Source organism: Procambarus clarkii, chromosome 19 (assembly GCF_040958095.1).
Source record: "Procambarus clarkii isolate CNS0578487 chromosome 19, FALCON_Pclarkii_2.0, whole genome shotgun sequence".
Taxonomy (NCBI): Eukaryota; Metazoa; Arthropoda; class Malacostraca; order Decapoda; family Cambaridae; genus Procambarus; species Procambarus clarkii.
The window spans coordinates 2,311,680-2,326,091 of record NC_091168.1 but is presented as its reverse complement, the minus strand read 5'-3'; the positions used below and the strand labels follow the sequence as shown (position 1 = coordinate 2,326,091).

At 43.1% G+C, this 14,412-nt stretch overlaps 1 protein-coding gene across 3 annotated transcripts in view; it reads left to right on the top strand.

The window, feature by feature from the left end:
• Positions 1-13,040, top strand: part of LOC138349600 (3-galactosyl-N-acetylglucosaminide 4-alpha-L-fucosyltransferase FUT3-like) — a 232,537-nt gene extending 219,497 nt beyond the window's left edge. For all 3 annotated transcript variants that reach the window (XM_069326916.1, XM_069326915.1, XM_069326914.1), the window contains exon 7: positions 11,496-13,040. In XM_069326916.1, the coding sequence (XP_069183017.1) occupies positions 11,496-11,690 (195 nt within the window). In that variant the 3' untranslated portion in view covers positions 11,691-13,040. The remainder of the gene's footprint in view (positions 1-11,495) is intronic.
• The last annotated feature ends 1,372 nt before the right edge of the window (positions 13,041-14,412 follow it).

Sequence of the window (14,412 nt, the reverse complement as noted above, 5' to 3'; positions counted from 1 at the left end):
CAGCCCACCTTATCAGTCACAAGAGATCTCCTCTTCTGAGGTACGGGAGTTCATCACCAGGTGTGTGGAGGCGGCGAGACGAGGGTCTTGCGTGTCTTCTTAAGGGAAGTGGCAGCTCCCGCCTACCCGCTACCCTTACACTTAGCATGCTCTGTTTACTTCTCACCCCTCAGGTTTTGGCACTAGCATGCATGTCTCTGTATTCAGAACAAATAAGTAGTTAAGGGTAAATACCCATTTTATATAAATTGTTATTCTTTATTAAACACTGAGACATTTACAACGACAATAATACAAATATTTTTAAATGTGTAAACATCGTTCTTTCCCCAAATAACTTTTAAGAGTAACAAGCCTCATCGTATACCAGTCTTCAATCTTCTTATAACAAATCAAATCAATGCTAGTGTGTGTTATACACTTCGTAACGTAACGGGGTCATCATGCAAACATCGTTCTATTACTGTGTGACTGTTTAGACCTTGTAACACACAATGTAACTTAATGTGGAAAATAAGCTCTGCTGATGTAAAGTGTGTCTACCTAACGTAACGTAACCAACATGCAAACATCCTTCTTTCCCAGTAACAGGCTAAGAGTAGCTTCAACAACAGTTATAAGGTAGTCTTCATTCTTCTTATTATTACAAATCAAATCAAATCAATGCTAGTGTGTGTTTTCACCTCGGAACGTAACGTGACCAACATGCAAACATCATTCGTTCGTTCTATTACTGTGTGACTGTTTTAGACCTTGTAATACACAATGTAACATAATGGTGAAAATCATAGACTTGATATTATATTTAAATTTAGCTTGTTCATTATCACTGAGTACAAGCCATTTATTTGGTTGTAGTTCAAGGAACACTCTAAGGTTTACATTATCCAAAAATGTATTCAGTAACCGATGTAACATCCAACATTAGTTTGAAGCAGGTATTTACATTGCTTCTCTCCAGCTGAGACATTAGTGTAATAGTCAGCTTCAATTTGTTAGGATCAACACATATTTAAAAAAAACCTGAGTCAGTTTATCACTGTGCGTATATCAGCTTTATGTACAACCAGAATGAGAATAAGGATTTGGGTTCTGCCACTATTTCGTCAGGTCAACCTTGAGGTATTTAGTGCTGTGTGTCATTGTCAGCTCGTTAACGACACACGTTCAGACATACACTCTCTCTCGCGAGATGACAGCTCGCTTCACCAGCCATTAACCCTCATTAGGTCAGCAAAAAAAAGCAAAAAAACAGCGACTATTGTTATCATAGCCGGACAATGAAAACAGAATATTCACCACTCTTAATACTTTATTCAATAACTGCTAAACATAACATAATGTTGGTAAATATTTTTATTTTATTGAAGTAGAACAAACATTACTGAATCATAACGGAGATCATATTCCATGTATGGCAAAACTCACCACACAACACATCACGATGTTTACACTCTCACTGTTTACACTCTCACGCGTGTCCGTGCTTTAGACAACACTAGCTGAGTTATAAGAACTTATGATCGTTTCCATCATCTTAGTGGTAGAGCGAACTAATCAGATATTTAGCGTTCTTTAATTAGCTTCTACCATCAAGCTTATTTTAAGTTTTTTCCATTTTTGAAAGTTAGTAATAATAATAATACGATCATCAAGTCCGTATATGTTCTCTATTAGACAGACAGTTTCAGACCGTCTGACCTTGAAACCGATGATGATGGGCAAGACAACCTTGAGACGTTTAGCGCCTTGTGTGGCATTTGTCTCATCAGTGCCTGGCGTCAAGGATTTGCCATCATCAACTAATCATGGGGTTGTCTCTCCTAACCCCCCCCCCCCTCACATGTTAACAGTGACATTAAGGGGTTAGACCTACAATAACCCAATGTGGGAGGTTATGTTCGCTACAGTAAAACTGAATATATACCATTCTTAATACTTTATTCGTCCAAATACCATTTTAAAGTAAATCTGTCTAGTCGGTCTGTATGTTGTCTCAGTCAGTCCAGTCAGGAAGAGTTTACTGAATGTGGTAATCATTTCTTGTGGGAACATTTCCAGTTTAGTTTAAAGTTTTTCATCTTAAAAAGAAAATAATACAATCATCAAGCAATATCAAGATATATTGACTGAGACAATCATATATGTTGTCTCAGTCAGTCAGCCAAGTCAGTAAGTGTTTACTGAATGTAGGAATCATTTCTTGTGTGTACATGTCCAGTTTATTTTAAAGTTTTTCATCTTTAAGGAAATAACACAATCATCAACACCGTCTATATGTGGTCTCAGTTAGTCAGCGAAGTCAGTAGGTGGTTACTGAATGTGGAATCATTTCTTGTGTGTACATTTTTTAGCTTAGTTTAAAGTTTTTCATCTTAAAAAGAAAATAATACATTCATCAAGTAAGTAAGTAATTATCAAAAGAAGGCACCAAACCGGGAAGGCTATGTAGCACCATCAAATGTGCAGAATAATCAGAGGGCGCTAAATATCATCAAGGATGCCAATACAAGAACAGAAACGCATAAGACGAACGATATCAAAAGTATCCGAGTCACCAAGAATACTATTGAGAGACAAGCGACCGCCAGGGACGGTCGGAAAACAAGACACACGTTCGTCCCGGAAGTCAGGACATTCAACAAAGATGGGCACGACCGTAAGAGTGAGAATGCAATTAGGACAATAAGGAGCAGGGCGGCGCTCCATCAAGTGACCATGAGTAAAGCTGAGTATGGCCAATACGCAACCTCGCCAAAGCCGTTTCCCATCGCTGGTTACGGTGGTAGGAGGACGGCCACGAGGACACACAACTTTTAAGAGTATGTAGTTTGTTACCAGTAACAGACGATCAACAAGCCTGTCAACGGGTAAGGATGGAGGAATAGATAACCGGGTAAAAGTCGGAATAAGGAATACCTTTACGAGAGATGGGACAAGAGCGGACAGCTTCCTTGGCGGCAGCATCCGCACGCTCATTTAAAGACACACCAATATGGCTGGGAACCCAACAAAACTCAACCGACTTAAATTTATTGAGAACAAGAAACAGCCAATGCTGGATCTCGACAACCACTGGATGAACCAGATTAAAGGACCTGAGAGTGAGAGCCATGAGGGCACTACGAGAGTCAACAACTACACAGGAAGATTGACAACGAGAAAGCAGGAGACGAAGAGCATGGAGAATAGGATAAAGCTCCGCTGGGAAGATGCTAGTGTCCGAAGGTAAGCGACACATATAAGTGCGATCAAGATAAACAAGAGAGTAGCTTACACCATCCGCAGACTTAGACCCATCGGTGAAGACGGAAACAGAGCGGGAGTGAGAAGAAAAGTGCTCAAGGAAAATGCGTTTTAGAACCGTAGGAGGGGTAAAAGTTTTAGTGATGCGGGTCAAGGATGTACAAAACAGCGGATGGGGGACTCTCCACGGGGCAAAGATGGAACAACATGAGGAGAAATATTAAAAATACGAACGGAAAGAAAATCGTGTAAAGGAGATAACCGGACAGAAAGAGGGAGGTGGTGAAGAGGAACAGGACCTGCAGGAGGGGTAAAAGTTAAAGCACGACAGAGGCGAGAGGAAAGATGTTCCTCTCGCCTCTGTCGTGCTTTAACTTTAACTAAGGACCGCGCAAGATAGCGAAGACAGTAGCCATCACGGCGGTCCCAGAGAGATAGGAAGCCAGTGTCAGCATACAAGCTGAGAACGGGAGTCGAACGAAAGGCACCAGAGCTGAGGTGCAACCCAGTATGGTGCAAAGCATCAAGATGGCGAAGAGTAGAAGGAGAAGCAGACGAGTAAGCAGGGCACCCATAATCGAGCTTAGACAGGATGAGTGCATAAAGAACTGCACACTGCAGATTTTTCTACTCTAAGCATGAGACCAATAGAAAAAGGAAAAGCGGGAGCGAACTGCCAGGCTTCCACCACAAGGGTGAAAATCTGTCCACTTAGGCCGCTGGTTCCTCCTAGTTAATAAAAAAGGACGTTAAAACCAATAAACGGTAACCGACGGGTTCTCACAATCAAATATTTGTATTTGATGTGGTGCTATAAATTGGAATTCGAATTTCCCAAGAACAGCCATCATTAAAAAAATCACATTGCAACATTCGTATAAAGCAGAACATGGGTGGAAAAGAATGGTTGAAAGGTTGACATCAAAGACCGTTTTCTATAACATAACAATTTATTTACAAGAGACTAAACTACTACAACATCGAATTAATGCTACGTTAATGTCCATCAAATGGCACTATAACAACAGCTAAATAGAAACGACTCCGGTTCATTGCTGTGCGGCTGCATACTGAACTAACCTGAACACAGGTGTGCCCACTGACGACGCAATATTGTAAACAAATAATTCACAAGCCTAGTTTAAACCACAGTGAGTGAATCGTTACGTTAATGTCCATCCAGTGGCACTTGTAACACAGCTATTCAACAGCCCCTCGAGAAATAACAGCAGTCTCCATCTTGCTGACACTTCGGGCTGACTAATTGAACTAACTGAAAAAAGATGCCCACTGACGACACAAGCTTGCTATCAATATTGTCACGGCTTCACGGTGAACAGATACTATAATCACAATCTTATGGGTCCTCCAACCTTCCAGGCGAGATACCCACGTAACTAGGCGGGTAGTCCAACACTGACCCCCCTTATCACAACCTAATGTGAACATTCTTTGCAACTCCCTGCAAGAAGTTGCAAATGTAAACAGTAAACAAAGCCAGGCACGGTGGGATTCTGAGACACTTCTCCAGGAATCCCCAAGTTACTTTACTCGTCACCAGACGATAAACAAAAGAAATTGCCTTAATTACAAAATTGATTATGTGATTAATTACGTTAATTGACTATTCACAGCAGTCAGCAACAAAGTACTTTACGTTAATCACAAACACTTGTCTCCCTCAGACAACAACATGATGGTACTCTACGTTAATCACCAACACTTGTCTCCCTCAGACAACAATATGATGGTACTCTACGTTAATCACAAACACTTGTCTCCCTCAGACAACAATATGATGGTACTCTACGTTAATCACCAACACTTGTCTCCCTCAGACAACAATATGATGGTACTCTACGTTAATCACAAACACTTGTCTCCCTCAGACAACAACATGATGGTACTCTACGTTAATCACCAACACTTGTCTCCCTCAGACAACAACATGATGGTACTCTACGTTAATCACCAACACTTGTCTCCCTCAGACAACAATATGATGGTACTCTACGTTAATCACCAACACTTGTCTCCCTCAGACAACAACATGATGGTACTCTACGTTAATCACCAACACTTGTCTCCCTCAGACAACAACATGATGGTACTCTACGTTAATCACCAACACTTGTCTCCCTCAGACAACAACATGATGGTACTCTACGTTAATCACCAACACTTGTCTCTCATAGACAACAACATGATGGTACTCTACGTTAATCACCAACACTTGTCTCCCTCAGACAACAACATGATGGTACTCTACGTTAATCACCAACACTTGTCTCTCATAGACAACAATATGATGGTACTCTACGTTAATCACCAACACTTGTCTCCCTCAGACAACAACATGATGGTACTCTACGTTAATCACCAACACTTGTCTCCCTCAGACAACAACATGATGGTACTCTACGTTAATCACCAACACTTGTCTCTCATAGACAACAACATGATGGTACTCTACGTTAATCACCAACACTTGTCTCCCTCAGACAACAACATGATGGTACTCTACGTTAATCACCAACACTTGTCTCCCTCAGACAACAACATGATGGTACTCTACGTTAATCACCAACACTTGTCTCCCTCAGACAACAACATGATGGTACTCTACGTTAATCACCAACACTTGTCTCCCTCAGACAACAACATGATGGTACTCTACGTTAATCACAAACACTTGTCTCCCTCAGACAACAACATGATGGTACTCTACGTTAATCACCAACACTTGTCTCCCTCAGACAACAACATGATGGTACTCTACGTTAATCACCAACACTTGTCTCCCTCAGACAACAACATGATGGTACTCTACGTTAATCACCAACACTTGTCTCCCTCAGACAACAACATGATGGTACTCTACGTTAATCACCAACACTTGTCTCTCTTAACACAAGTCATCTTGTTAACAATAACTCAAAGTCTCTTAAATTACATCACACTTGACTCCTTTCAAGTATTCACTGAGTAATTCCTAATTAATGTCAAACGGACAACTAATTAAATCCCAGTCGAGTTACGTTAACTAAGCCTACCACTATCTTGGTAGCTTCTCAACAGTCTATGTCAAACTTTTACATAAATGAACGTTAATTACTCTAATTAACCCCGAGCAATTAATTAACTGTCACCAGGACCGATAATTAATCATACATAAATACGTCTCACTCCGCACTGCCTAAGCAGGTCTTATCAAACACTGTGAATTCACGAACGAGATGTTAATTACCCTAATTAACATGAGCATCTTAATCCACTGTCACCAGACAGGATATTATTAATATAACGAGTTATGCTAGCTCAATGACCTCGCTTTACCGAATCATCAAAAACTTTGACGTTAATTACTCCACTAATTATCATGAGCCACTAATTGCTATACCCCAGAAAGGTAATTAGTCTCAAACAAATTACGTTAACACAAATACTGTCAGACTTTGACAGTTCCTCCCTACTATGGAAATTCATGATGAGAATGTTAATTACATAATTAGCTAGAGTGGTCAATTAGTCAACTCGGGCAATTAATTGCACCTGAAACATATCTCAACAAGCTCAACACTATTTCCCTTAACAGCTCTCTCTCTCTCATTAAGTAATGTGCAACCCTTTATGTCGTTAATTACCACTTAATTAACTCTCACTGAATCCTTAAGTCATCAACACAACATAAAGATCACAAAGTAACCCCAGGTTACATAGGTCACACTTACAGTGGCATAACAAAACAAATGTACAGCCCACATACGATTGCAGCGTCTCTGCAACACGAATATTACTGCACCCACACAGTAATGACACACACGGTTTGGCAACAACTAAAGTATACCTACATTACTGCCCCCTCTAATCTTGCAACAGTTGCAAGGAACTACTGTGTGGAATCACTACTCTAGCAAAACAATTTACGTTAATATAAGACACTGTCGCTACACTGACAGCTGGTACTAATTCTCTTAATTAGGCAGATTAACCAATCAATTGCTTGCTCTCTCATTAAGTACTGTGAATTCCACTGAGTAATTAAAGGGACCTCCTTAAATCATCAACACAGCTGCTAGGGCAGTAATATAACGTATACCAAACAACAACACTGCCCAAACACACAAACATAATGATGCTGTCAGCATACCCCACATGCTAATGACATCACTATGCAATCAGTCAGCAATCACAATTTTTGACTCACCACACAACACCGTAATAATATACATGCAAATGAAACACATGGAAATGGTACACACTAATCAATGATCATAAATCAAATAGCTTACCTATCATTCATCCACATAAATTTACATATAATAACAATATCACTAGAGAAATTATACATAATTATAGAGACCTCACGGTGTCCACTGACAACCCTACTACACTGGCCTGCCTATCTCTGTAAATATAATTAACATGCGGCAACATGGCATTAATCTTGACTCTGAACGATATATACATTTAATCGACAGTTCAACGATCACTTACATGGTAGAAATATCTACACTGACCAGTTTACATACTCGAGTCAGTCTTCACACACAACATATCTATATACATCTACATGTGTGGTTCTGTGTATAATATACACCCTCACAGACGGTCACCTTGACATCACTACAGAAAGCTGCCTCTCAGCTGTTTCCCTCGCCTGGCAGGCGCTATGGAACAACACAGCTGGTGCCGGAATTAACATTAGTCCAGAGACACTGCATACACTACAATATAATGAGTACTCACGATTACCACTCTCATTACCTTCATTCCCCCAGTCACAGCCTCACTTGCAGAAGAACACCTAGCTCGCTCCCATGTGCGTCGACTAGGTGTGGCCCTAGGGTGTGACCAGGGCATGTGGTCAAGCGTGGCCCAAGGGGGTGGCCAAGACATGTGGCCACTGTGTGGCCCTAAGGAGTGGCCACAGCGTGGCGCTAAGGAGTGGCCATGGAGTAGCGCGAGGTGGTCGTAGCGCCCTACCCAGGATGAGATGGCGAGCGAGGTGGCTGGAGTGGCCCACAGGCGGCTTGGCAAGGGTGTGGCCATCTCGTGGCCCCGTGTCTGGCCACGGAACGGTGCGGCGCGCACATGGGGTTGCCTCAGGCTGGCTGGCGGGCTCAGGCCTACACAACGATGGTGGAAGATGCACTCACACCCACACCACGAGCATGGCTCGCTCGTACACCGGGTGTGACAATGGCGGGAGGCACAACTGGCGGACATGGCAAGGTGGAATTTCAAAGTCCAACAGGGGCCAGTAATCTCCTGAATATTACGGTCCCATGAACACTGAGAAGCCCTACCCAATTCCACCACTTGCCAGTTATTATAGACAAGACAACTCATCAGATGTGAGCTATACGACCAGATACATCACGAGGCTTGCCTGGTGCCGTATGGGTGAGCACATGTCTAGTCTTACACAGTTCCTTCTTTACTCCTTTGCCCAAGATCACGCAAATTGGATCCCGACACGATCCACGATGGCAGGATTACCGTGCGTGATGAGTAATAAGGATGATACAACGATTAAAGGTGGGTGGAGGTGGCAGACACGCCACACCTACCCCTGGGCATCCAGCCGCTTGGTCGCCGCCTCTAGACTGCCTTTGGTGGGCTAGGGAAAAGGCCCGTCTCCCCCCCACCTTGTCTTGACCAATCAGAACAAAGCCAGCACAGCCTATCGTGCCGCTACGAATCTCCGCCTTTCGCGCCTAAATATCACCACGAGGCTGTGGTGCCTAGACGAACTACAGACGACCCTACCCTGAGGTGTCCAGTGACGTCACTAGGCGGTGAGGCCTAGGAGTGTGACGTCATACCTCACAGGGTGGGGAAGGCCACGTTCACCCCCTCTGTCCCCCCCACCTCTAAAAACCGTTGGCTAGTGAAGTACCCACCTGCACCTCACACTCTACCAAGTCCCATTTCCCAGAAAACAGACTAAATTCTGCAACTCTCTCTACAGAGTGTCACAGACTCCTGGCTAGTCTTAAACGATGGTCCTTAGCATAAGCTTCCATCCAACACCACATAAGTGCTGGTACTGTGAAAACTTCTTGTCTAGAGTGCACCCTACACTCTAGCCTAATCTAGAAAACTAGAAAAACTAGCCGAGGGAATTTCCATTCCCTCACAACTAGAGAGGAATGTAAAGCGAAGAGTATGAGCCTATCTGCTCCCCAAGAAGTATGGGACAATACCCGAAGGAGTGTAAGGGCCTTAGAGCACTCAACATGGAGGTAAGAGATATGGGGAGACCAAGACAAACGAGTGTCAAAGAATAACCCCTAAAGCTTCGTGGCATTTTTGTACTCAAGGGGATGACCATAGAGTGCCACACACACTCACACACACACACACACACACACACACACACACACACTACGGGGGCCTCGTACACACACACACACACACACACACTACGGGGGCCTCGTAGCCTGGTGGATAGTGCGCAGGATTCGTAATTCTGTGGCGCGGGTTCGATTCCCGCACGAGGCAGAAACAAATGGTCAAAGTTTCTTTCACCCTGAATGCCCCTGTTACCTAGCAGTAAATAGGTACCTGGGAGTTAGTCAGCTGTCACGGGCTGCTTCCTGGGGTGTGTGTGTGTGTGGTGTGGGGAAAAAAAAAATAGTAGTTAGTAAACAGTTGATTGACAGTTGAGAGGCGGGCCGAAAGAGCAAAGCTCAACCCCCGTAAAAACACAACTAGTAAACACACACACACGCTGGGTGGGTGGTGGCTGAGTGGACAGTGCTCTAGACTCATGGACCTAGGGTCCGGGGTGCGATCCCCCGGCACCACCGGAAAAACAAATGGGCAGAGTAGCCTTCACCCTGATGCCCCTGTTACCTAACAGTAAATAATTACCTGGGAGTAAGACAGCTGCTACGGGCTGCTTCCTGTGTGTGTGTGTGTGTGTGTGTGTGTGTGTGTGTGTGTGTGTGTGTGTGTGTGTGTGTGTGTGTGTGTGTGTGTGTGTGTGTGTGTGTGTGTGTGTGTGTGGGTGTGTGTGTGTGTGTGTGTGTGTGTGTGTGTGGAAAAAAATTAAAAATTAATTAGTAGTTAGTAGTAATAGTTGATTGATTGATTGATTGACAGTTGAGAGGCGGGCCGAAAGAGCAGAGCTCAACCCCCGCAAGCGCAACTAGATGAATACTCCCTCATACACACTCACTCCTAATCACCCTCTAACACACACACTTTCCTCCCCCTAGTGCTTTCCATGCCCTCACACTCCCCCCATAACACCCCTTCCCCTATGACCCCCCCCCCCTCCTTCACTAGGTGTGAAGTGACTATCCCCATCCCTCTCCCACCTCTCAGTTTCCCACGCCTCCCCCTTCAAACACACACACACGCACACACGCACATGCACGCACGCACACAAGCAAACACCCCCATCCCCCTACTGGCACCCCTCTCCCTCACTCCTCCCATCCCACAAATTTTCCCTCTCCTCCTCTCTCTCTCTCTCTCTGTCTCTCTCTCTCTCTCTCTCTCTCTCTCTCTCTCTCTCTCTCTCTCTCTCTCTCTCTCTCTCTCTCTCTCTCTCTCTCTCTCTCTCTCTCTCTCTCTCTCTCTCTCTTTACTCTCTCTTTGTTTATTAGTTATTTCTTTCCGTCTCTCTCTCCCTTTTTTTTTACCTCTTTCTGTCTGTATGTCTCTGCATCTCTCCTCTTTTCTCCTTGTCTGTCTCTATCTTTTTTAATGCAATAAAAATAATTATGCTTAATATTTTCAATAATTATTAAATTATATTAACGTTTTAAAACTCTTTGTTTTATCATACGTTATATAATTATATCATAATTTTAAAACGTTATATCATAACATTAAAATACGTTTTATTAAAACCTTATGACCTCACGTTTTATAATCGTATTTACAACTTCTCAAAAACACGTGTATAAAACATAATTTAAAACGTAATTAAAACAATTAAATGTGGTACTTATCTCATTTTGAAAACGAGAAAATGTTTACTGAGGTGGGGGGGGGGGTACCAGGCACACGCCCAAGTCAACTAGGCCACGACATGGTCAAAAGAACCCATCAAGTTATTGTGAAAACTCTATATGTAAACTATATTTATTTATTTGTATTTCTAATTAGTACTAATACTGTATTTATTTCTTTGTGTGTTGTAACAAAGTACTCACAGCCGAGTTCATATAGTACGTTGAGAATAACTGAGGAGGGTTATTAATATTATCTATGTTGGTTGTTCTATGTTGCAGGAGTACATGAAGATGTTGGAGTGGAGGCGGCACTACCAACCTTCCACTGTTGGTGGAAGTCGTGTTCTATGTGACCTCTGTGTACGACTCCACGACCCACATTTCTATCACCACAATATTATCCATGACTTCTACGGGTGGTACGTGACTCAGGCCAACTGTAACGCAACTGGTACAGTGCGTCACCAGTTTTAAGTGACTGTGAATACCGGAATCCACACCAGCTCACGCCTTGTTACACAGGATGTTCGATGGTGCTGTTTACGACCCTCTTTGTATCCACTGGCGGCCCTTCTGTAAGACCCTCAGTGTACCCACTGGCACTCCACTGGCTGGCCTTGTAGAAGACCCACAGTGTACTCACTGCCTGGCCCTGTATAAGACCCACAGTGTACCCAATGGCACTCCACTGACTGCCCTTGTATAGGACCCACACTGAACAAACTTGCACTTCACTGGCTGGCCTTGTATAAGACCAACAGTGTACCCACTGGCACTCCATTGGTCTCGACTTTTTGATGTGTAGGTCATCATCAGTGAGGACCAACACATCAAAAAGTCAAGACCAGCACTCAACAGCCAGTTAACACATAATTACATTCTACCCACTTCAAGACCCCGTACCTAACCAGAGACAGTAGATGCAAGAACATAGGGATTTAATGTCCTATTAATACCCATTATGCCATTCATCCACTTGTTCATCTCAATCACGTCTTGTTCCACCTCACCCCAAGTGAATATAAGCTTTGGCAGAGCATGAAATTTTGTGAATGATAAAAACATTATTTTTTTAAGAAACAAAGCCATCTGTTGAACGTAAGAGCAACACATGCTATACTAAATATGTTACGATTCTGTTTCAAAGTTTCCGATTGCATTGACAAATGAAATTTGTATAAATTTCGATTTATTTGCATTTTGATTTAATTATTTTGTGTGACATTGCATTGGAATTGAGCTGTGCGGTTTACTATACCGTTCATTTCGTGAGTATGTGTATAGATGCCACAACTGTGACAGGTAAAAACATGTTTTTTTTTAAACAATGCCATCTGTTGAACATAAGAGCAACACATGCTATACTAAATATGTTACGATTTCATTTCAATGTTTCTGATTTCATTGATTATATTGAATTTTCATATATATCAGTTTATATTAATTTTGATTTAATTATTTTGTGTGACAGTGCGTTAGAATATACAAATTCAATTATATAAATTAAAGTTATACAAATTGTTCAAAACAAAACAAATATGGAGTTCTTTGAAACAAAAATCTTATCTAGGATTATGCCTGCTAATGTAGTTTGGTTTAGGAATGTTGATGGTATTTTGTGCTTATGGCCGTGTGAACAAGACCAAACAGTTTTTCTTAATGAACTTATTAGTTCTTTGGTACCTTCAATAAAATTCACTTGTGAGAATGAATCATAATTATAATCTCAGACTGAATCATAATGAACATTGAATCATAATGAATCATTGAATTAAACGATTGAAAACTAATTTTTGTATATTTCAAATAAACTATAAAACATTATTACTTATCAACACATCCTATTGAATAACATAATTTATTAGTATTGTGCAGCCTGTGTTTCCGCCTGGCTGGACACTGATGTCTGGGTAGTATTGTGCAGCCTGTGTTTCCGACTGGCTGGACACTGATGTCTGGGTAGTATTGTGCAGCCTGTGTTTCCGACTGGCTGGACACTGATGTCTGGGTAGTATTGTGCAGCCTGTGTTTCCGCCTGGCTGGACACTGATGTCTGGGTAGTATTGTGCAGCCTGTGTTTCCGACTGGCAGGACACTGATGTCTGGGTAGTATTGTGCAGCCTGTGTTTCCGACTGGCTGGACACTGATGTCTGGGTAGTATTGTGCAGCCTGTGTTTCCGACTGGCTGGACACTGATGTCTAGGCAGTATTATGCAGCCTGTGTTTCCGACTGGCTGGACACTGATGTCTAGGTAGTATTGTGCAGCCTGTGTTTCCGACTGAGTGGACACTGATGTCTGGGTAGTATTGTGCAGCCTGTGTTTTCGCCTGGTTGGACACTGATGTCTAGGTAGTATTGTGCAGCCTGTGTTTCCGCCTGAGTGGACACTGATGTCTGGGTAGTATTGTGCAGCCTGTATTTCCGCCTGGCTGGACACTGATGTCTAGGTAGTATTGTGCAGCCTGTGTTTCCGCCTGGCTGGACACTGATGTCTGGGTAGTATTGTGCAGCCTGTGTTTCCGCCTGGCTGGACACTGATGCCTAGGCAGTATTGTGCAGCCTGTGTTTCCGCCTGGTTGGACACTGATGTCTGGGTAGTATTGTGCAGCCTGTGTTTCCGACTGGCTGGACACTGATGTCTAGGTAGTATTGTGCAGCCTGTGTTTTCGCCTGGCTGGACACTGATGTCTGGGTAGTATTGTGCAGCCTGTGTTTCCAACTGGCTAGACACTGATGTCTAGGTAGTATTGTGCAGCCTGTGTTTCCGCCTGGCTGGACACTGATGTCTGGGTAGTATTGTGCAGCCTGTGTTTCCGCCTGGCTGGACACTGATGCCTAGGCAGTATTGTGCAGCCTGTGTTTCCGCCTGGTTGGACACTGATGTCTAGGTAGTATTGTGCAGCCTGTGTTTCCGCCTGGCTGGACACTGATGTCTAGGTAGTATTGTGCAGCCTGTGTTTTCGCCTGGCTGGACACTGATGTCTGGGTAGTATTGTGCAGCCTGTGTTTCCAACTGGCTAGACACTGATGTCTAGGTAGTATTGTGCAGCCTGTGTTTCCGCCTGAGTGGACACTGATGTCTGGGTAGTATTGTGCAGCCTGTATTTCCGCCTGGCTGGACACTGATGTCTGGGTAGTATTGTGCAGCCTGTGTTTCCGCCTGGCTGGACACTGATGTCTAGGTAGTATTGTGC